Source organism: Corapipo altera, unplaced genomic scaffold (genome assembly GCF_003945725.1).
Source record: "Corapipo altera isolate COAL_440 unplaced genomic scaffold, ASM394572v1 56, whole genome shotgun sequence".
NCBI classification, from domain to species: domain Eukaryota; kingdom Metazoa; phylum Chordata; class Aves; order Passeriformes; family Pipridae; genus Corapipo; species Corapipo altera.
In genome coordinates this window covers 2117790-2142665 of record NW_020884896.1, presented here as the reverse complement: position 1 = coordinate 2142665, position 24876 = coordinate 2117790, and the positions used below count along the sequence as shown (strand labels likewise).

Genomic DNA, 24876 nt, shown 5'->3' with positions numbered 1-24876 from the left:
GAAGCAATTCATGCCATTCAGAAAGACAGAGCTGTTTGTATCCAAGTAATCACTACTGGCACTGCAGAGCTTGACGCAGGTGTGTGCCCAAGGACACATTTCCCTGAAGCTCACAAAAGGACCGGGAAGGAAAGGGGCAACCCTACTGAAGCAATAATGCATGTGAACCTATAGAAATCAACACACTTCTCTGACCATGTTCCCCAGAGAAGCTTTGTGAGGTGTCCAGATACTTGTCTGCTTTGTGGCTACATGGAGCTGGGCAACAAAAAACCCTCAAAAACAAATAGGAAGAGAATCAATAAGACAACAGCAGCAAGAGGAAGACAGACATGTGCATGTCACCAAGAATTAAATAGTTGTCATTCCTTCATGCATATTTCCTGTCTTGTGGATCAGCATCCCCAAGTACTAGAGCATCACCTCCCTGTCTTCTGATAACAGAAAGCCTGCCCCTCAGTAGTGACCATAAAACCTGTTATTTAAAGGGACTATCACCTGATCCTGCTTCCCTGCCCCCTCAATCAACTGAGCTGTCATTCTTCCCTCCCCCTTGATGCTTGCTTCAGGTAACCTCCCTTTAGATCTTCACTAAAACTATTAATTCACTGTGCTGCTGAAGAATCATCATGGATCTTTCCATAGTCTCTGCATCCACTAACAGTTTACACAAAGCGGAAGTCCTCCATTCTCTGTACACAGGAATGTCTTTTTAAGAAAGTGATGCTGTCTAAAACAAAACATGAATTATTTTTTACCAAAACAAAAAAAAAATTACACAACACTGCCTTCACATAGCCAACTGCAAGTGGTTTTTTTTCAGAACCCATGCAGTCAGTTATTTCTTAAGAAGGTGCTTTATATGCTCTCCAAGGCAGTATTCATACTATCCCACATATTCTCGCTGTTGCTATGGAAATCATTGCTCCGTAAGCTGATGTGCAAATGCAGGTCTCATTGCTGAGTAGAGAGGCTAAAGGTGTGCATGAGTCAAACTGTTTGTTGTGCATTATTCCTCTGCAGCCTCACTGCTGCTGGGGAACAGGGGAAGGAACAATTAAATGTCTGCACTGAGAGTGCCTGTAACAAGGAGCTGTGGAAAGACTTAGCAGGGTGTTAGCAATGCTAGAGAGTCATAGGAAGGCTCTGGCTGTTACCTGCAACCAAACACAATTTAGTCATCCAGCTCACCTGCTCTGGATGTTACAGAAGTGACAGGATTCAGGCACAAGAGGTACAAAACATCATTCATGGTGTTTTCAAACATTTCAGGGGGAAAGTAAGTCATGAGGCATCATCATGGATACAAGGCAGGCAATACCCTTTCACATCTATAGGCCTGAAATTACTCAGAAAAGTGAATGATAAAATCAGGTTTTTGACAAGGACCTGCTGGTGGCTAGAGAGAGGCAGACTTGAAAGCTGCTGGAGATCCCTCTAACTCTGGTGAAGCAGCAAGACCAAAGGGGAAAACCTACAAAAATCAAGCTTCTTTGCATATGCTGTTTGGCAACTCAACTAAACATGGTTTTCACACTGCTTAATACCTATGAATAAGCATTAAGGTGAATATTGGAGTACTCTCAGTCAAAACACAGCTTGATGTCAGCAGGCACTTTTCAATAACAACCACTGCCCTTTCACAGTGCACCAGAAACACAGGAACCTGCTGCCTTCAGGACTCAGCAACCTTTTACTGTGAGTTGAGATGAACCCATTGGAGCAGAGGCCATGTGTGGCAGCTGCTGAGCTCCTCTGTGCCCCACTCCAGCCAAACACAGGTACTTCTCTGCATATGGGAGGCTGTGTGAACATTTCAACACAAACATCCCACACCCATTTCTTTCCATCTCCCCTGGAATACTTGGTAGTAATTTTCATAAATATATTAAGTAGTATGTCTCAAGGTAGTCCCCATGCCTGGGTAGTTTCTTAGTTCATCCCTTCTGCAGCCTGTGGGTGGGAACTGGGATCAAAGAGGGAACAAGGGGTGTAGTGAACTCAGATTTATAGTAGGTTTTTAAGGGAGAATAGGGCTTTTCTATTTTTTGCAAGTGTTAGAGTGACCATCTGAACATTCAAAATTTTTTTTTCTTCAAACAAAGAAATAGACAGCTGTAGCAGAGAAATACAGATTTATCAAAAAAGCAAACATGGGCTTTTTTTTTTTTCTCCTTCATCCCACTGAAAAAACTGCTCCTGCAGAAGATTGACAAGCGGTCCATCACGCAAACTGAAGGTTTCTAATCACATCTTATTTCCTTTCTTACTGATCTACAAGAAACAAGTGTTCTACCAATCCTCTCCTCTGAATTATCATCTGCCATAGACATTAGGGAACTCTTAGAAGCAAGGCAAGAAACTTAGAGTTACAGAGTCACGGAAGTTCGTGAAGTTTTTACACCACTTTTTCCTTCTGTTTTGGTCAGTCACCCTGCAGAAAGGCAGATAATTAAAGAACAGATTCCAAACACACAAACAGAAGTCTGAACTTCTACAAAATATCTCAGATCACAAAGACAGTAATTTCAAAACACAACTCCTTTGAGGCACCATTACATATGACAATTAAACACAAACACAGTAAACAGGCTACAGCATATTACTGTAAAGAAAGAAAACAGATCTCCCTCAACTGTAGCCCAAAACATAGGCAGCACTTACTTCAATTCAGGACTAGAAGGGAGTCTGTTATCACCTAAAGCTGCTGCACTCCTGCTTGCTTTCCCACGTGGAGGTGGTCTGCTCTCTTATGAGCTACCTGGAGGGGGTCAGCTGCTCCGTGGTCCTTAGGAGAAACACCTGCTAGTTCAGCATAGCTTGCTAGCAGAGTGCAGGGGTGGCTAGCATTTAAAACAAAAGAAGAATTACTTAACGATTCTTTATAAATATTGTTGGTTTTAATTATTCATGAGCTATAATGGGCATTTTTGTGGTTAAAAATAACTTACTCGATAAATACCTCCTAGTATTCTAGTAAACTGTTATACCATCTATTGAAAATGCAACGATAAGCAAATAAAAGTGTTTCTAGTTGCTTTAAGAAGATATGGTATGAATGTGAATGAATTACATTAAATCACAATATCATAGAGAAGTATCTTGTGATTTATAAATTCCTACCTTATGTAAATTAGTGCCACAGAATTCTGCAGCCCCATGGATAGCTGTCCTTTGTGTTGTGGTATGAATAACAAACTATGCCTCAAAAGCTTCCTAATATGTGGGTGGGAGTTGGAGAATACAAATGACATAAGAAACTAGAGGGGTTTATTTCAGGAACAGCTTAGTATGTTAGAATATAGTATTAGAGATTAGAGGTTATGGATTAGAGATTCACTGTCTTGTTAGGAAGGGTGTAAAAGAAACACTGAAAGAATAGTAGAGATATGGCAAAGAGCAATGTACACATGTGCACTTAACATAATTAATTGCCATTCCTGTTATTTTTAGTATAATGGCATTCACAATGAATCATAGCATGAGTGCAAATTTAAGAAATGTGATTGTGAATGGATTTGGTACAATCTGTTTATGACACTCATAAGTACAGACACAACGCCACCGTCAGAGGGACTAGGAAGGATTCTTTTCATGTACATCACAGCCAAAACCTATAAATTTAAATTCTGAACAAGTTCTTAAATTTGCTAATCATTAGGGCCATTTTTTTTTTCATTTTCAGGTGCCTCATTTCATGTAAACTCATCGTGTCTTGGTATCCAGTTCAGGGGTTGAGTTTGAGCTGAAATGCTTCTTAAAATATTTGATACTCTTCTGTAACAGGTGTAAGTGAATTTAGAAATACAGATCAATCAAAGGATAGACTGAATTCAATAGTTTTCTAGGATAATTTTCTTCAACAACAGAACTAAAACCCAAGAGACAACATTCTTGCAAATGTTAAGAAAGCTTATGTTTTCAGGGATTTCTTCATTATAAAGTGAAAGATTAAATTAGTACATGTCAAGAGACAGGATGCACATCAGAGAAAGGGGAAGAGGCATTACTGACTCAAGTTCTGCTAACTTTTAGTTTTCCCCTGGGGCAGACACTATTTTTCTGCTTTGCATGAGGAAAAGTTACTGAAAAAGGACTATGCTATGGAAAAATTACTGAAAAAGGACTTCTACCTCTCATCTCTCCATAGCAATTGCACCTTAATTTACATGTGTGATGACAACAGGTGACACAAAATACACATTTCAGTGCCAAATCCTAGAATTAAACTGCAGGGAAAAAGGAGGGCTTGTCAGCATTTGAGAAGCAGTATCCTTTCCATCACACTCCGTATGAAGTACACCCTAAGATAGCAAAAGCTCTCAGCTCTGATTAACTCCCACAGGAGTTTAGTGACTCAGCACCAGGCAAGTGATCTCAGCACATTTCAGGATGAGGCCATTTCCCTACTTGATAGCAAATATTGCAGCAGTTCCTTAAACTGAGTCTGTATACATAAATATGCTCTAGTAAATCTCACCATCAGTGCATCAGCCCAAAATTGGTTCTCTCTTGGCTGAACATTATGCAACTTGGCTTCACTTGACCAGCAACACACCCAGAGGGTCAGATATAGGGGAGATATTTTCATCTGTTAGTGAAACCAAAGGCTATCCATCTTTCCCTGCCACTCCCCTTTGTTGCTGGATTTATTTTCTGACAACATTTGTCCTATAAACAAGAAAGAACTCATGTGCCTGTTTTTGTAATTTTAAAAATAATCCCAGAACCTGTTAAAGGTTGATAGTGTCTAATGTAATGTGTTCTGTCCTTCCACAGGAGAGGAACTGGGCTCTAGTGTTTTTTCTCTCACAAAGCAAAGAAAGCAAGTGATGTTTCCTTCTCTTCTGGCTGCGCTTTTGGCCTTGATTTCAAATCTCTGTCCATCAAATCTAGATTTAGAGCTGGAAAAAGATAGATGACCACATATTATTATCAGATGAACCGATTCTACTGACACTTGGGGTGGCAATATGCAACCTACTTCAAGAGGAAGCTTCTGGTTATTTGGCTGTTGAACACAGCCAAGTTGTTGTTGTGCACACAATAGAACTGTTCCGAATATTTTCACTAAGTCCAGCATATCCAGGATGTGTCTGGACATGATATGTGATCAGATCAACTGTGCCACCCCCTTGTGTCTGGACTGGAGTACCCTAAGGGCACTGGAGCTTACAAAGAGCTGGTGCAGTTTGTGTCCCTAACAGCTCCCGTGTGTGGGATGCATTGCACTGTTGGTCACTGGCCTGCACTGCACCCCTACACAGTATAGTAGTTTCTCTGCGTGCTTTACAGCTCCTCGGGCTGTTCGTGGCACCTCATTGTATGTTAACAAAAAGCAGATTTTCGTAAGATTGCAGAATTCTGTGAGTTGGAAAACTGATTGATTCATGGAAATATTATTTCAGGTTAGTTCTACAGTGTAAATCGGTAGAAAGGCATGTTTTTGCCAGAAGACTGACTCAGGATTACTTGAAGAAAGGAAATGCAGAGTAATCCAGTGGAAACCTCACATTGGTCGGTAGCAGCTCAACTCCCTCCATTCATCAACAGAATAAATCCTCCATGTGTTTTCTTCCGATGATACCAGACATCAGCACAAAAGGCCCACTGCCTTTGGAAGCACAAACTTCCAAGTGCTGTGGAACAGGATGCGCATGTCCCTTGTCCTGCTGTAACCTGGAACTGAACCTGATTTAAATGCAATTCATAGACAGGGCTACTACAGTTACACTTTCTCTCCTGCAGTGAGACACAGTGGCAGCTACTCAGTCCTGGTATATCTATAGTGGTAGAAAACAGTAACTTGATACAAAGAAGGCATCAGCCAGCAGTCAGAACTCACTGCTCAGTGACAGCGGTTTGTGGTCTAGGAGTATAGCTCCAGATGATGTTAGGATGACAGCTCAGTATCCCAGCCACAGTGAAGGATACACAATTGTCCCCATATGACATGAAAGGTGACACTGTCCACAACACACAGTTTTAGCCATTAGACATTTGTCATGAATATCTAACAGCTGCAGCTGGGAATAATTTCTAGTGCGAAGGTCTTGTGTTCCCTGAGCAGACAGAGTAGACGGGGGAGTCAGCAGCTGCTGCAGTTATTAGTCAGCCAAAACTCTGCAAGCTTCTGACCCCACATGTTTTCCCTGGATTTAGTGGCTCCATGAACCTGCAGCTGCAGAGGCTGTGGAGGCGGTGTTGCACTTGCTCTGATCAAGAAGTGTGTTGCAGCTCCATGTTCAGCTCCTCGGAGTAGCTGAGTTTGTCCACTTCTGACTGATGCTTCTAAAAGTTACTTCACTCCTCCTTCTCACAACTATTATGAGTAATAAATACCTCCTGTCATTTTTTAAAAGATACTATTAGCAGCTATTCCCTTTTATCCCTCATGTTCAAGCCATCTTAATGAGGTAGGAAGTATGCTCACAGAGTCCACTGCACTAGTTCAGCCTAGCAAAAATCTCACAGATAAATGTCCTTGCAAGCTGGGAAGAGACGATTGTGGAGACTAAGCTGTGTTTAGAACAAACAGCACTTAGTGAATTTTTCAGATAAGTTTCCTTTTCTCTCCTGTGAGCAGAACTGGTATTACTAACTTGTTCCTGGGAAATCTTGTGGTTGCATTTTTGTGTTTAGTTGACTTAGAAAAATATCCTGAAAGAGAGGTGAAAAGCCTTGACACAGAGACAAGTTGTGCACTTCAACAGGGTGATGTTTGATTGCATCTAGGGATGCTTTCATATGTATGCTCTGCTTCACGTGACAGTTCTTTATGAACCATCTCACTGGCTGACAGCACACAGATGGCAGGACAAAAGTGAGATAAATTTGCTATGTGCTGGTCAAAGAGAGGGTGTAATGATTAGTTTTCATCTTAAGTGAACTGAGGCAACCAGTGTCAAGTCCAGAGTAACTGTGGCACAACGTTCTGAGAAGATGCTGAAGGTAGCACCTATTTCATTATTACTGGGTTTTCAAAAGGTGACTAATTTATGATTTTGGATTTCTGCTTTTAACTGATGATGCTCTTACAATGCAATGGAGTAGCTCAAGGGTTTCTTCTGTTAGCATCATCTCTGTTTTGGACATATTGGGAAGTTTCATACTTGTCTGTGGCATCTCAGGAGATGATGGATTTTAGGCAATAGACTTCAACTCATATAAGTTATGAACTGAATACTACCTGGAAAAAGAAATAGATGGAATATCCTGAAATGCACAGGGAAAATTTACCATTTCATCCCAAAACCTTTGAATTATTTGCTTGAATGAAATGCTGGAATTACAAAAATTTAAAATATGTTCAGTTTTGTATTTGTAGGCTTATACTTTAAAAGAATCTATAGGCACCACATGGACTGACTCCACCTGACTGTAACTTTGTAATGAACATGGAGGAACTCTCAGACCAAGAGCCTGCAAGTTACCTGATTCTGTTTCTGAGCTGGTATCGAATTCCCTTGTGGTTTCTGATGGTTAAGTAACTGCTACAGTCCACTGTGCTTGGTTTTATTTTCAGTAAGAAATGGGTACTGTAGTCTCTGAGTGTATTAGATACCATTTTCATAAGTGTACACTTCACTGGAGTACTTCTGTGCCAAGTCAGTGATTTTGGGACAGTTCATAAATGCAAAATGTCTTTTGTGTGTAAGGAAGAGCAGCACCCCACTGCAAGCAGAAAACAAATATGGGATTGCTTCAAAACTACCAAGGCCAGTTACCTTGGCATTTACAGGTGACAGAGTTTGCAACATTTTACAGGTTTGAAACTTTCTGTTTTAGTCTTTCTTTAAATTAAAATGTCATAAAGATGTCAGTGAAACTCTATCACTCTGTGAAAGCTGCTACATGTCCCTGCCATTATTCTTAGACAGCAACTACCAAGAAAATGTTTGTCTTTTTTTCCCACATTCTAAAGGCTCCGTTAATATATAGATAACTGAGATCTTCCTGAGTAGTAAATAATCGTATTAATTAATGATAATGTGAAACAAAATACAAAGAAAACATACACTTCAAAGGACTATTTATGTGCATGTTAGTGCCAGTAACTCCAATGGAGACAAGTGGGAGATGCATATACAAACTAAAGGGAGAATATGTTCACCACAATGGATGGAAAAAGGCCAGCCTGGAAGACAGTGGAATGCATAGAGGGATTTTAAGCAGGATTACAGATGCCTATGGCAACTCATGACAATAAATTATAGTAAGATCAAAGAAAAACAGAATGCTTTGATAAGAGATTAACAAGTGCCTTTCTCAAATGTACAGTTGTAACTAAAAGCAAATAAAATTACATTTTAATCCCATATTCAAGGTATTACTTTTTTCCCCCTAGTTTTATTTATGAATGACTTCTGGCACCTGGGGATAAAGACAGCTTCTTCAATGTCTTCATAGAGTCAGCCACCAAATAAACATGCACTCATTATTTTCGTGTACGTATCAAGAGCTCCGATACAGGACATGGGCTTTGGGTGCAGGTGGTGTAAATTTCAGAAAGATTAGGTGACATGCTTAAGCTAAAAGGTAAAGAGAATCCAGACAGCAAGGCTGCTGCTTTTCTTGGATTGATGGCTAAGTATTTACCAACTCGTAATAAAGATAAAAGCAAAATTGGATTTGCTTTCATCTATTTTCTAAAATCATTTCTTGCCCTAAAACATAATGAACACGTGCACTATTGCTTATGCAGCGCAGTAAAAAAAAGTAGTTCTTTGAAAAATCAGTGGAAAATTAAGCAGTAAAGTCATAAGTTACTACAAATGTGATTATACTTTCATGATCTTATACAAAATGAAAAAATTGCCTTTTTTTTTTTTTGTTGTTAATTTACAGCTAGCATGGGAAGATGTATTATGACTGTTCCCCTTCAGCATCAGGCACCTCAACATGCATTCTGCAGTGACTCTGAGATGGCAGAAGTATTTGCAGGTGCTTGATGCTAAATTCAAAACAGAAAGGGTAGGCCTTCAAATCTAAGCATGTTAATGCTGCAGTTGTCTAGAAATTCTGTCTTTGGAAAAATCACTTTCACATGACTCTTCCTCATTTCTGAAAAAAATGTTCAGACAGTTAAATCTCATATCCATCAGAAAAAGGAATCTAGGTGTTTGTTTTTACATTTCTTCACCATGAAATTTAGTGTTTCATTTGTATTAATGCTGTCCTGTATCCTCACTCTCGATACACCGGGGAGAGGAAGAAGTATCTTCCCGGTCTTTCTGTCATGTTATAGTGAGAACAGCCTGCCTCTACACTGGCTTTGCCACACAGATGGTCTAAAAAGACATGAAGAAAGAAGCAGAGCTCATAGAAAATTTCTTACAGGGTATGTGAGTTAGATATGGGCAGAGCTTCAGGAAGAACTGACTGATCCTAGTCACAGCCTAGTCACCTTCCCAGCTCCCTAATCTGGATAATAACAGACTTTTGGGAAATGGCCTACCCCATGGTCTCCTTATCCAGCTGACTGTGGTGTGAAGATGCCTTGGCTGAGACAAAATAGCTACGGGGGAAATTTCTGGTATTTTCCCTGTGAAATAACAACTTACTAAAAATAGTGTCTGCAGATTGCAGACCCAGAGAAACCAACTTAGATAATTCACTCCTTCCTCCTTTTGCATACGCTCCCTACACTTTCTCCTGAAATGAAACAGAATACAGAAATCCCATGTCAAAGGGTTGCAACAGACTCCTGTAAAACTTCTGTGTTACAGAAGGGCACAAGATTTTTCTCCAAGTTCATCATCTGGCATAAATTTGTCTCTGATTATGAAACTTTAGAGGACAAGGTACATTTGGGTTTTTTTGCCTGCTTTCTTTTGTTTTTTTCTTGGTTGGTTTTTAATTACTCTCTTCTCTAAAATTAAACTCAAATTGCATTTTTAGTATATGCCATGTACCTATAACAAATTGACAAATAAAGGGCAAATTGACTTTTCTATCTGTGTTTGCAGTTACAGAAATACTTCCCCTCTAGCCTCAAGAGGATGACCAACATAATATGATGTAATGCAATTTCAAAGTTGCATCAATGCTTTTCCACCCTCACTGGTATTATCTCATTCAAAGGAGATATTTGTTAAAAATAGCTTGGATATAAATCCAGTAATACCTCACTGACAATGAAACCTCATCTCATGGAAGGGGAGAAAAAGCTTTTCAGCAATTTAATGTGAAGCAGGTTTACACATTTACATTTTAATTGCAATATGTTAAAAGCAAAAAAAAACCCCAAACAATAAACACTCCCCCCCAATCCCCAAACATAAAAGGGTTACTTTTTCCAGGTAATAGTGATTTTTAAAATCTCCTCAAGCTATTTCTAACATTATAGTGGGTATGACTTCTATAAATGAGAGGCTGCTCTGCCTGAGTGCATATATTATAAGTGTTGTGACACACTACTGTTTGCTAAGAGATTACAAAATCAATTCTTTATGAAAACATCATTATATTTTAAAGCAAAATCCACCCAATTCTTTCTCACTTTGGTTCCCTGAGCTCCCTTTTATTCACAAGATGCAGGAACCTCCCTAAGGTAGAACATCCTCTTGGGTTGGATCCAAAGATCTCACAGCACAGCTTCAGTGTCAATAAAGCAGAGAAGCTCCTTTTTGTTACTCCTTAGCTCCCAAGATATTTTGATTGGTTGAAAGAGATGAAAGAGTAAATAACAGGGAGGCTGACCTGACTGGGTTCCCAGAAAACAGGGGGAAGAGTTAACCAAAGCTTTATCAAGAAAGAACCAGACACATTACATGCAACATGCTAATCCATGTGGTTGGATGCAAAGCAGATCTTTTCAAAAAAGTCTCTTTTCGTAGGATGAAAGGTCTGGTAGAGAGCACTATTCATGTTAATGCAGTTTATTTGGGTCTTGCCAAAGCATTTCATTTCACGGCATATGTTGGTATGATTAAAAAGCATGCATTGTATGGAATTAAAAGGATGTACTTTGGAAGAACTAAAAGCTGGCTCAGTGACAGATTGCAAAGTGGTGAGAGTAACGAGTGGAACTATTTCCAGCAGATTCCCACAAGGATCAGTTCCTGGTACAACATCGTTTAGTATGTTCATCACGTGTCCAAACAATGATGTAAAATCAGTCTCAAGCTGGTTGGGGGCTGGAGCACTTACTATGTAAGAAAAGGCTGGGTGAGCTGGACTTGTTCAGACTGGAGAAGACAAGGTTTTAGGGAAAACAAGAACAGCCTGTGAGGTTACAAAGAAAGCAGAGCCAGGGTTTTTACAGAGGTTTGAGGGAAGAGAACAAGAGACCATGAGCACAAATTGAAAGAGGGAAAGTTTCAACTGCATATAAGGAAAAAGAAATCACTATGAGATTACTCAGGCATTGAATCAGGATGGCCGGGGGGATATGAAATCTCTTTCCTTGGAGGTTTTTAAGATCTGACTGGATGAAGCCTGGAACACCCTTACTGAATTAAATTTTCACTTTGTTTTGAGCAGAAACTTGGACTAGATGACCTCCCACGGTCTCCCATTGTGAGGAATGTAATTGGGTTGATTCTGCCTGGAGAGCAATTTGGGAATCCTATTGGATAACTACTTCAACATGTGCTGTAATGTAAGGCTACAGGGAAAAGCAATGACTGGAGGTTATTTGGTCACTGCTGTTAAGCAGCCCCACACAAAACCTGCTACCTTTGCAGAGCGGAATTCCTAAAATAGAAGCAGCAGGAAGTGAACATCACTCCCTCAGGTACAGCCTGTGAAGTCTTGCACTGCTGCCCAGAGGAGCTCTCCTGCATCTCCCAAGCTGCTACTTTTGCTGTGTAAGTGGAGAGAAGGACAGCTGGGAGCTAGATCTGTTCCTGGGCATGCTATGAAGCATTTCAGAGAGAGGTTTGTATCACCAAAAACTATAGCAGAGCACTACTGGGGTGAGAGGGAATACTTAAAAGCTTTCAGGTAAAGCTATTGCAAGATTCAAAAACTGGAGGCTTTAAGTTAGACAATATGAAATTCTAAATAAAAATAAAGTTAAAACATGCCACAGCTTCTCTGGAGTGAAGTTGAATTCTCCTTTGTTGCCAGTCAAAAGTACTGTCCATACTTTACTGCAGAGCAGGTGGTCATTGTAGATGTCTGTTGGATCATGACTCAAGTGACCAGGATTTGCAGGCAGGCTCTCACTGTTCTCTACTTTAAGCACTTTTCCCTTCCTGCCTGACTTGGAGCTGTTCTGGAGTATTTATGAATGGCAGAAACCTTTTAGACAAGTCCACACTGATACAGAAAAGCCTTTTTGAAGCAGCGGAAGGAATAGTATACATTGTTGACCACACACAAATGTAGTTAGAGGTTACATGAACAGCATCAGCATAGGTGTGCTGGAGCAGTGGGACCCTGACCTATATTGCTGACTAGGAAGGCAAGCAGCCTATAGATAAACTCATTTGACCACAGACAACAACCCTCCGGGTGCGTTTTGCTGCACTTGCTTGTTAGCTGAGATCCATTAAGATGAATTATCCAGATTTGCATGTTGTAAAAATGCCATTATGATAAAGCTCACAGCCTCAGATAAATTCAAATACCTTGTTTTTAAATAGAAATCACAGTTGTATTTTTATCTATTATGTGAAGTCCCCAACTCTGATGTCATTTGAGGAGGGTTTTTTTTAAGGTATATCTTAAGTGATGCAACTATTGACTCATTGCTGGTTTGGGTTTTGACACCAGAGGACTGTGTTGGCCAGACCAGCAACCTCCTAGATTATAACTCCTTTGTTTCTTTAATAACAACTGATCTGAAAAAAATGGAACTGTAATCTAATTTTTTAATTTAATAATTTCTTACATTCTAATTTTGTACTGAGGACTAACTTTCTATTCCTAAGTGAAATAGTTTTGTGGGTATTTTTCCCTTATGGAAACAATGTGCTTCTCTTTAGCAGTTTCATACACAAAAATACACATTGATAAGAAGTCTCTAAACAAATGACATGACCTGACCACTTTAGAAAAAGTAGGCAGAAATATATATCACTACGTTGAAAAAGTTGGAACATGAGCAGAATAATTTTTATATTATAGTTGATTAATTCCCAAACTGCTTTATATCAAAAGTATCAAAGATGAATAAAAGTGTTTCCTGCCTTTTATGGAAAACCAACATCTAAAAAGAAAGAGGAGGAAACAAATGCAGTTCTCACTATATACGATCCTATACTGCTCTGTGGTATGTGGATATATGTAAAGCATGCTGGATGCTCACACACACTGCAAAATAAACAAGCCATTACACACCAACACATCACTAATCCAGGAGGAGTAAGCTATAGGTCACTATTTCTTCTGTGTACCCTGGTTATGAATTTATCTTTGGCTGCAAACATGTGGAACATAATCTGCTGGATCAATAATCTCAGGTGCAGAACCCCTCCCCAAGAACTGATTTTTTCATACCTTTACTTATTCAGCAGGAGGAAAAGGACAAGAAACAGCCAGGCAGAATGGCATCCAAAGGGCAGCATCTTCAGATGTATGGACAGAGCCAAGGGCAGAGTGCTGGAAAATGTAAGATAGACAAGTACAGCAGTGACGGCATTGAAAACAGGATGGTCGTACACTTGACAGGAGGTGGCAATATCATCTGTATCACACATGATGCTTTCACTCTACCAGTAATCTCTTAAAAAAATGAATTACAAACATTCTTTACAGTAGTCAGAGAGTTTCTGTTTTGATAGCAAGGAGCAGGGTGTGCCATAGTTTTCCCTCTGTCATGCTGAGCCTACCATCCTTTTATGTTTTCTCTGTGGAGGATTTTTGTGACAATATCCAGTTGCCTTACACCTTGCTGATCATTGCTCTGCCCTTATCCTTCAGTGGAGTGGCAAAAGTTTTTCAGATTCCCATCACACATCGCCCACTGACCATCTGCTATTACCACTGTAACGAGAAATCACTTGGTGAAAGGTGATTAAGTGGTTACAATCCAGGACAAGGTTAGAAGCTCATTATGCTACTTCCCCTCCAATATTGAGCAATAGTGATAAGCCAAGAGTCTTAGCTGATATGAATCAGTGCATTTCTGCTATTTCAATAGTGTTGCCTTGGTTTACATGACATTTAGCTTAAAAGCATTTACCATCAGGCTAATTTAGATCCCAGCCTTTGGTTCAAGTGGGTTTCTGTGTGCCACCATTTTAGAAGAGAAACTTGGGATAATCAAGGAATATTCTTTTCTATTCTGTATTATTGTTTTAGTCATCATGGACAGAATGCTTTAAAGACAAATAAGCTGTGGGGTCTTGGTAGCACTCATGATGCAAGAATTTGGTTTCTGTTTCCCCTCAGAGCACTGAGGTTTCCTGTAAAGCTACTCTCACTCTGGATTTATGTACCATTTGCAGAGGAAGCCCTATCCGCTTAAAGCTTCCAGTTAAGCCTTTGCTGAGTCAGTTTTATAGTCAGTTTTATATATCAGGCTGTTAAAAAAAAAAAAAAAGGAAAGCAAAAAGAGGGAAAAGTGAGCTTCAAATACAAGTCCAGAGGAAGTTCGTAGCTCTTTAAACAGTTTTTGTTCTTAAAGCGAGCATTTCTCTTTCCACATCAGGTCTCTGCTGTGATCTGCTTCTGCTAAACCAGAAGCACTCTGTGCAGCCATCTTTTAGGGTTGTGGATTTCAAGACAATCTCCCAAATAAGATTCACAGAACTGAACAGAGTGGGGTAAGCTGTTGCAGCACCTTTGTAAACTAGAAAAAGCCACACGGAGCTGAAAAATTGGTGTGAAAAAAAAGTCTGGCAGTGTGATTCAGGACATACCACTTGAGGGGAATGATACTGTTGCTGTACTTAGGTTTGGAAAAAAATGTCCTGAAAGGTTCTCTTGCTAGCACATACTCTATTTTAGTTCTGGGACTCATCCTCTAATGTCATATATATTCTGAGTGGTAAAGGAACCACCTGATGTCCAGCTTCATTTCAGGGAAAGGGAGGGCATAGGTATGATGGGCACTAGAAGACAAGTTTGGACGTACTCAGATTACTGGGGGATAGTTCAAAGGAGAGACACCTTGAAAGGTCAGTGTCAGGAATGCAGCATGCTAATGATGCTAATGATACAAACAACATGTGGGATAGTTATGTCTTGATTTGGTAAAGAACTTATGTACAAGTCATACTTGGAGCACCTGAGCAGCTGTATTCATTTCAGCCAGGTGACCCACATGCCTGCAGCCAACCTTACACCTCATCAGACAGGAGCTCCAAGCATTGCGCAATTACGGAACCGACTCTTCTTGGCATTTATCCACACTCTTTGAATGCATAAATTAGTGCATCTTCCTCTTACAAAACTGCCTTCTGCTGGTGGTCATTCTTCAAGTTACTCTGATTCATGGCAAAAGAAAAGCCTTCTCAAAGGATTCAATAGCTCTTTTTCCCCAAAACACTCACATCATCTGTGTATATTTGTCTGTATCCCATTTTATTGTCAAAAATGAACAAATAACTTCCGTGCCCCTATTCTCTCATATCTAAAAGAAAAATATTATCAGTACTAAGTTTTCTTTTTTTTTTTTTTTTTTTTTTTTTTTTTTTTTTTCATAATAGGACATAATTCATTATTTGGCTTATGACCATTGATGGACAAAGTTCCAGAAAAATGCAAATCTTGCTGTTTTGAGATCTTACACTGATTGTAACTTATCACATCATAGGCCCTTTTAGCACCAGAGACATCATTCTGGCTTAGTAATCCCTCAGAGAATTCCTTCCAACAAATATAGAAGACTGTCATCATGATGAGAAAAAACCTTTCCCCTAAAACTGTTTATCATCCAAGAATAAATAGCAATGAAAAAAATGGGTTTCCGAGACTTTAGAGGTAATAATCAATTTATCAGGAAGATATTGCTACAAGCATTGTACATAAGCCACTTACCCTTTCCAGTGTCTTACAGTGATCTGAATGTCAATTAAGAAAAAAAAAGAAGATGAAGTTATAATGGTGTATCAACAGGCAGCTGTCCTAGTGGGCACTGGGAACACAGAATGACTCGCATTGCTGAGCAGTGCAGTCATTGCCAAAGAATGATGAGCTCACATTTCATTCCGATTCACATACCCGGTGTGGTCAGACTCTGAGGCTCACCCCTCCTCGCCCAACTGACACCCCCCTCCCTCCCTGCCTCGACACCAGATCTGGCTCGTTAACATGTCTGGAATGAGCGTGAGCCTACCTCTCAGCTGGCAAGCACAAGGGGCATACTTGGATTCCCAGGTTGGAAGATTATCTCATTCAAGCACAGTTCTCCCAAAGATATATAAGCAAAGTGAGTGTGGTGGTCCCTGCAGAGCTGGTCTGAGCCCTTGGGAGTTTCAGCCATACAGGTTGTACAGGAGTACAACCTCCAAACACCAGCAAATATGACAATGATGATGAAAGTAGAAGAGCTGGTAGGTACAACCTTCCTTCATTTACTCACAATTACTTTTCTTTCTAGGCTGTCATTACACCAGGCAGAGAAAGACGACCTTTCTGGATCACTGATTTAGCAGGTTACCAGCACTGCTGTGCTCTAGGTGCAAACCCTTATATATTTTTTGTTATCCTGTTATATTTTCATTGTAAATTTTCTTTGGGAAGTGGGCTCACCACAGATACAGCTACGTAGCTGTTTGGATTTTGCTTCAGAGCACAGTTCACCAGGAAGAAGAGACTGACCAGATTTAGCTTGTTTATTTGCCTTTGTCCTTTATTTTAATTTTTACTTTTTTAGAAGCTAGGAATTTTATGATCACTCTAAGTAATTCCAATCTAATAAGGCACGGAGAGAAGGTATTAAGGCAGAGAAACTAAAGTATTTTATAATACTAAACAAACAGTTTAGTAATAGTATTGTTTTCTAATAATATACTAACAGTTCCTACAACCACTGCTGTTCATGATGTAGATGAGCCTTTGAAAAATAATGTCTAAACCAGACCACAAGTGATGGGGCATGCCACTGCAGTGTTTAGACTAAGAATATCTGATCTGTTCGAGAAACTGGGAAAACAGGAACGATACAGTAAAGCTCTGCTTCTATTTTCCCAGATGACTATGTTAAGATGTAACTGCCATACAGCCTAACTAGTTCATGCTGTCTTCAATTCTTTGGCATAAGTTATCTCTTTGTACATACTTCATTGGGCATCAGAAATATTTCTGAAAGCTATTGAAAGCTGTGCTGCTGCACAGCACCACAAAGCTTCTGCGCGGAAACATCCTTTTCCCATTCTCTTATAAATGGGACTTTAATACTGACAGCGATGGGTAAAAACAGCCTTGAAATTATTCAACAACCTGATTTAACTGCATGGGATGTGTTTCAATAGAGCTGGAAGGTCCCAATGAAGGAAGCCTCTCCTCCCATGCTACCCGCTCAGTTCCCATACTCAACACTCGCAGGGTGAGAGTGGCTGGTTGGGGTGGCTCTTTCCACCACAGCCTTTTAGAGCCTTCTGGTGAGTCTGACACAGGCTGGCAAGTGAACAAACAAGAAAACCCTGAACAAAAAGGATGCTCTTCCCAACCCTCTGGCTTTTGTCGATATAGCAGCACCTCAGCTGCAGCCAGGCAGGGAGTTAGACTGTGAGCTGGCCTCATGGATCTGGATCCAAGGCCTGAAGATGCCAAGGGTGGGTTGCTGTGTGAATGTGGGAAATCTGTCGTTGGGTGAGATTGGTGTAGCCATTTGCACACACAGCTAACCCTGGCACAGGTGGAATGATGTCTGCACTCAGTCTGTCCCACACAGAACAGGAACAGGGTCCACCCTAGGGAATCCATCCCAGGTGATGACCACTGCAGTCATGACACTGCTTATTATATTATATCATGTTTGCATTTACAGGTGACTGGGAAGAAAGCGGATGATAAAGAGACTGGCAGCTTCCTCCCTGAGGACTTCAAAAATGGGGAGTATGAAGCTGCTGTGAGATTAGAGAAGCAGGATGACCTAAAGACAGTCTCTGAGCACTCGCTGACTCGAGGTGATCTGGCTTACGAGAAGGGGAAAAACCTAGAAGCAGAGGTAGGCTCTTGGGTTTTCTGCTTGGATTTTTATCATCCTGTGTGCATTTCCTGCTGCAGTCCTTGAAGTTTTGCCTCTTTCTAAGTTAGAAATATGAGCTAGATAAACCCTTGGGAGATGTCCACCAAAGGAGGTTGGTCTAAAGTACACTGAACGCCATGGAGATCTGCTGATTTCTGTAGCCTATGGCTGCAGGCAGAAATGCTTTGAGGCAGAAGCCAAAACATCCCCTATAATGTCTGACTGAAACTGTAGGGGCTCCCTCCTGCCTAGTCACCTGGTGCCAGCTGTCAGTAAGGGGGGAGCAATCAGAGCCAGTTAGCCACCTTCAGCTTCCACACCTAATGACTGCTACCAAAAATAACTAACCCAAAAAAGACATAAGAGTGCATTTCTGAAGCCAGAAGTCTTATTTACCATGAAAATGTTCTTTTTATGAAAACATGGCATTACGCTTTATGCTTACTAGCACAATTGGGAAGAACAATTACAAATGAAAGTGATACTGGTCTACAGAAAAATACCATTTTCTATTCCTGGAGCATGACAATTCTCCCCATTTCCTAAGAACTGATGCTTTTTTTTCCCCCAAAAAACACCTTGAATTCTTTGGAACGAACTGGTCTAAAAATTTAAAGTGATTTGGAAATGAAAAAGTTTAACTAGCAGGGGAAACAAGACTTTTTTCTGAAAAATGAAGAGTGGGAAACTGAGTCTCAGAAATATTAGAATAAACACTACTACTTAACCTTCAACAGAGACATCATTTCTTGCTATAGAGGCTTTTTGAGTTCCTCCAAAACTGGGTCCTAAGAACTTTCTGGGTCTCCAGTTGATCCACAGTCCACTCAGCATAATTATTTTCTATAAGGTCAATGATCTACAGATCAAACCCTAAATGGAGAGAACAATAAAAAGAAAGGGTGGAAATAGCCTGAATAAGAATTCAGTTGACAAAACTGTATTCTATATGACAGGATATCATCAAGGTATTTACCCTTAATGACACCATGAATCTGCCATCTGTATTGACCCTGAGTTACCCCTTGTTTGTGAATTCCCCTTCTGAAGTCAAGGACACCTCATGGGATCTCAGTTCAGGCAACACATTTTCCCTTGATATTAGCAGTGCTCCATACTGACTTCATGCCTGGATGCTTTTTACAAGCAGGTTTGAAGAAATCTTAAACATTTATTGAACTGCCCATCAAGGACACTGAGGACATTCTTTGTAGCTTACCAAAATAAAACACTTGCTAACTGAAATGCTAAGATCGGTCTAAAACTTGTTCTTTACTTAAGGGTATGTTTTTAGTCAAAGAGAATTAAGTTCCAATAAATTAGGGGCTGCATCATGAAAGTGGTTGAAGAAAAAATGCTTGGTGGAAATCAGCTAAGACTGCAGGAGTTTCTCAGCTCTGATAAGCTGCACATGAGATGTTTTAAATTTTTGTGCCAGAAGGGACTGCAGTGCTGCTCTGACTCCTGGCCTAAACTCACGCTCTCTAGCCCACAACATATGGCTGAAGTAGAAGCTAGGAAGAGGTCCAATGGAATATGAAAAACTACAGATGACAAAGAATTTCTCACACACTTAGTAACTTATTCCAATGGTCAATTAGCCCTATCTGCAAATAATAATATTTAAAAAAGACAGCTTATTTCAAAGTTCATACAATCTTAATGGAATTCAGCCGAATAGTAACACGCTGTCCTGCCACTTTGAAAAGGAAGAGGTGGTCACACTCAGCTCAACTTGCTGGCTTCCCTGATTTGTTTCAGTTGAAGAAGAAGAAATTAGAGGCAAGGACAAAACTCGAAAACTTGGAAGATCTTGAAAAAATTATTCAGCTGAAGAAGAAGAAAAAATGCAAGAAAGTGAAAGTGCCCATTTTAAAGGAACCTGAACCAGAAGTTATTGTAAGTTACTTCAAAGTACCTTATTCTGGATAAAGCAGTAGTGGGTGTTTGTGCCACACATGTTTATGCCCTCTATATTCTTTCTATCAGACAGGACCTGTGGATATACCCACGTTCTTTAAAGCTGCCCTGGAGAATAAGTTGCCAGTAATTGAAAAATACCTGTCAGACAAAGGGGATCCAAATGTCTGTGATGAGGTACAATCTTCCTTCCTAATGCAAAGCCTGCTACAGAAGAGGGGTTATTACAGAACAGACATAACTTTTACCACAAAGTTTTGTAGCTTCCACCCTTATGAGGAGGAAAAAGGGAGGGGGGGGAGGAAATAAATGCTGGAAGTTTTGTACATCAAGTTTTCTAGTGATTAACAAGCCACTGAGACCCTTCAAAGTCATATTACCTCAAAAGAGTCTTTATATTTAAAAGAAAGTGGCTGGTGCCCAGGAAACCCTGATTTTCAGTAGTAGGTGATCTTCCAAACCTATAGATGAGGAGATAAGAAATTTGTCTGCAGAAAGACAGATATAAGTGATGCTGCCTACCCTCACATTCCATAATACATAAGCTGCATTTCCAAAATGCAGCATAGCATGTTGGATGGGGAACTCAACAGGCATCATATTAAATTTGAATGCCATACTGCAGATACTTCTCACATCCTTTAAAATGCTGGGTAGGCAGCCCTCAGCTATCAGGTTGCTATTAATATTTAGCAGATTTCAGGTTTCAAAAGTATAAGCTGTTAAAAATGAATCAGCACAGAGTATGTATTTGCCATCATCCTAGGGAGAAGGGGAGAAAAGATTTTAAACATATGCTTGTGCGATACATCATGTCTGACTTTGCACTGTTTCAATTGCCAGTACAAACGCACTGCATTGCACAGGGCATGCTCTGAAGGACATCTAGAGGTGGTGAAAAAGTTGGTGGAAGCTGGAGCCCGGCTTGAACAGAAAGACATGGTATGCATATCCACTCACACCTTTCCAAAAACTGCTTGTTGTTTTATAAGTGCCAGGAGAAGCACTTACAGAAGTGCTTCTTACAGAGAAGGAGTATTAAAAGGCCTTACAATGTCTTGTAAGTTTATCCTTAAAATAACACTTTTGAGAAGAGGTTTCACTTTTGAGGAGGGGTTGTCTGCCTTGCTTTGCCAAAACGGTTGCTGAAAACACAGGAAGTAGAGGAACACACTGGCCAGTCGAGTGCCACAAACAGTAAAGCCTAACTTAGGGTAAGAGAGCTGAGGTCAGGCTACCACTTCAGCCTGCTAGCAGGTGCTGGAGATACCACTGTCCCACACACGTATCCAGGGCTCACTGCAATGTGCACATTCTCCACCAGGATTTCAAGGCAGGCTCAGGAGAGCCCCTTGCTCCTCTGGAATGCCAGCCACAAGGGTTCCTGACTATCAACAGTTTCTGCAGCTGTTCTTTTGCTTCTCCACTCCTAGCTCTTTGTCCCTTTGCTGAACAGTTGGCACTGGCCAGCCTTGCTTCCCCAGCAGTGCTCATGTAGGCTGTGAGAAGCAGGAGGAACAATAGGAACAGTGGGACCGTCAAGGGACATTCCACTCCTTCCAGCAGAGCTCAGAGCAGAGAAACTGAATCTTGTAGAGGAAAAGGGTTCTAATTCACTTTGTGGATCTGGATAAGTTGTGGGGGTTTTGTCTTTTACAGAGAACCATTCTTTCCCTTGAGCTTAATTTTCTATGCATTTTAGAACCCAAAAGGCATTGAATAAAAAACATTAACTAGCACATACCAGCCACATACCTGGTGAAAGACAACTTTTAAGCTCACAGAAAAGACAAAACACATCCTCTCTCACAGCAGCATTGCCAAGATCTCTGTCTTTAGGAGCAACATGCAGCTAGCACGAAGAGTGAGAAAATCACAGTGCTGCAGAAATTAGGGCAAAATAAGAAAAGCTGTTACTAGAAACAATTCAGTGATCACAGTGAAGTGCTTTAGGTTAAATTGCATAAAAATTATTTTTTATTTAGAAATTTGAGCAAAATAGTTTAACTTTTTTAATATAATGATATATTAAATTCCTTTTAATTTGTTTTCCTACTGCAGCTTCAATCTACAGCTCTGCACTGGGCATGCCGGGGAGGTAGTCTGGATGTTCTGAAATTCTTACTGGACAAAGGGATAAACATAAATGCAAGAGACAAGGTATGTGCTTCTGGGACTCTGCAGCTTTTTTAATTGGATATGAAAAGCAAATCCTTACTCCTATTAGATAATTTTTGGCAGCTGTTTTTGAAGCAGCTTTTACCTGTTCCATGCCACTGACAGCTTCCTCTCCTCTTCCCTCAGCTGCTCAGCACCCCTTTGCACGTGGCTGTGAGAACAGGGCGATACGACTGTGGGGAACATCTCATTGCCTGTGAAGCAGATCTCAACGCCAGAGACAGAGTAAGTACCAGCAACCTCTTACCTGTCAGCTACCAGGTGGCATCAAGCTGCTGACTGCCTTGATAGTTCCACTTGCCTGTAAAAATCCCTGACTGTGCAGTTGGGGCTGGACTGTGGTGCTGGACTGGCAGGATTGACGTTGTGGTCCATGTCTTGTGCCTCTAGGAAGGAGACACTCCAATGCACGACGCCGTGAGGCTGAACCGCTACAAAATGATCCGGCTTCTGATTCTGCACGGAGCAGATTTAACTCTAAAGAACTGCGTAAGTAATAGCACAAAAATGAAGCAATTCAAAATGCTTTAAAATAAGTTTCCCTTCAGAGCAGTTCCATAGGCTTCAAGGCTGGGAGAAACTACTGTGAATAGACTTAATAAGATCACTTCAGAGCTAATTAAAGCAGAGCTGCAGCAAGGAAAGTGTAACCTGGGGGGAGGTCAGGGAAAAAGAGAAAAACCCAGTACCTCTTTTAAAACTAGAAAGCATCAGCTGCCACTTAAAGAGCATCACATCTTTCTAAGATTTATTTTAATCACTCATATCATACATTGAAAAGATACAATGGACAGACATTTACTCTGCACAACTCTTGGGCTTTGACCACCACTGAGACAACAAAGATCTTAGCTTGTCAGAGAAATCTCCTTTCTGTTAAGCCCACAGCTGATAGCCAGCCCCAGCACTACATCTGGATGACTGGCTGTTACCACTGGGCAACAAATCCCTGTGGCTCAGGGGAGCTTCAAGAAGTCCCACACCTGACTCAGCTCACAGCTGCTGCAGCAGCAGCAGTGTTGCTGGAGCTCTGCAACTACTTGTTAAAATATAGCATATCATAGACCCTTTCTCCCAAATCCAAACCTACCAGCAGTAGCATGGGGTTTAACATTGCCAGTCAATGTTTTTAAATGACAATCAATCAAAACTTCAGGGGACAACGAAGAAGAAAACAGTCACAGCAGCACTCTGCACTCCCTGCTCCCTGCCCACCTCCCTGAAGCAGGGTAGCTCCTGGCATTATCCCTCATCAGGGTATGACAATGATAGAAGACAAAGCCCCAAAGGCCAGATACTTGCTTTCTCAGACTTTGTCTGCACACAAAAATTGGTCTTATTTAATTCCTGTGGTTCATACCCTAATTAACCAGTACAAATTCTCATCTGAATTCTGAATTAAAGAAAAAAACATCTTATTGAGGTTTCACCTAAATATATTTCTAATCAGTTGAAACTAGAAGAAAAGAAACACCTGCATGTTCTGCTAATCACAGTATTTGGCAATATGGTTAGACCCACTAAAACCTTTTGCTCTGTAGAGCAAAAGTACTCTGACCTTAGGGAGTGAGACTAAGTCTTGAGCCTGTGCGTGCGGAGGGGTCTCAGATCAGGAGATGTACTGATGTATCTAGGAAAGAACAAGGACTCGGCAACCACTGGATGAAGTTAATCATGCTTCCCTGCTTTTTTAACCAGCAAGGGAAAACCCCCATGGATCTTGTTCTTCAGTGGCAGAACGGCACCAAAGAGATATTCAACAGCCTGAAAAACAATTCCAAAAAGACTATCCATCCAGGCAAATTCTGAAGAGAGAAACCAGACCACTCTCTTTTTGCTGCTTTGAAATGCTTCACTCAAACCTGGATGAAGATGCCCTTGAACACAGTATTTTTATTGAAAATATTTATGGCACTGGATTATTTGAGGTATCTTCACTGAAAACTGCAAAAAAACCCCTGCAAAGTAATTATTTTAAAAGACAGATTGAGTGTTAAAATTCCACTGGCTCTAAAATGGCTTTATTTATTTCTATTTATTATTTATTTATTTAAAAGCAATTTTTAATGATTCTTAATATTATTTAAGCTTTTTTTTAATAGAGCTTTACATCCTAATGCAATCTTTGTCAGCAACATAAATCCTTTTGTCTTAAATGGCAGTATTTCCAACCACATTAGCAACTTTCCTCAAGCCTTCCAACAGCTCTAAATAGCGAATACTTGCAATTGTTGCCTTGTCTCTGCTGAATTCTCACTATTAAAATAATCTGTGAAATGAGCAGTGATATGTGGAAGAGCAATGGAAGAAGGTATACTGAGATGCCAAGTGGATTTAAAGAAGTAGTTGAGTAATGGTGTTTACGCAGGGTTTGGCAATCGTGGTTGATAAAAAGCTCGAGGACAGAGCTCCAACCATCATGTTATCATTTGGACTGGAGGATTAAGATGTCATGTTGTGAAGGTGAGAGGAGGCAGTATCAGAAATGTGAATTTTTTTTAAGCTAGACTACTACTAAGTATGATGACTGAAGAATGCAAAATCAGATTATGTATATTTGTAAATTTGTACTGCTTTTTCTGTACATTTTGAACTGATTCATTTCAGATTAAATAAACAGAGTGGTTTCTTTTTATTTGCTGGAGTGGATGATGGAGTGGTGAACATGCATGGGGTTATTTTTTCCCTCTTTA

The 24876-nt window shown here is 40.3% G+C and overlaps 1 protein-coding gene and 1 long non-coding RNA gene across 2 annotated transcripts; one reads left to right on the top strand and one right to left on the bottom strand.

Annotated features, from left to right (window-relative positions):
- Window positions 1-2747: 2747 nt before the first annotated feature.
- LOC113949427 lies at window positions 2748-15979 on the bottom strand. Its single transcript, XR_003528447.1, has 3 exons — window positions 15931-15979; window positions 13779-13932; window positions 2748-2843 (listed from the first exon to the last, which is right to left on the bottom strand). It is a non-coding gene; the product is annotated as an uncharacterized LOC113949427 (long non-coding RNA).
- A 359-nt stretch (window positions 15980-16338) lies between these two features.
- On the top strand, window positions 16339-24815 carry ANKRD1 (ankyrin repeat domain 1). The gene is made up of 9 exons (XM_027647992.1): window positions 16339-16445; window positions 17885-18064; window positions 19847-19984; window positions 20075-20182; window positions 20849-20947; window positions 22067-22165; window positions 22310-22408; window positions 22574-22672; window positions 23882-24815. Exons 1-9 carry the CDS (start codon window positions 16416-16418, stop codon window positions 23990-23992), a joined length of 963 nt encoding a protein of 320 aa, XP_027503793.1. The 5' UTR covers window positions 16339-16415; the 3' UTR covers window positions 23993-24815.
- Window positions 24816-24876: the final 61 nt, after the last annotated feature.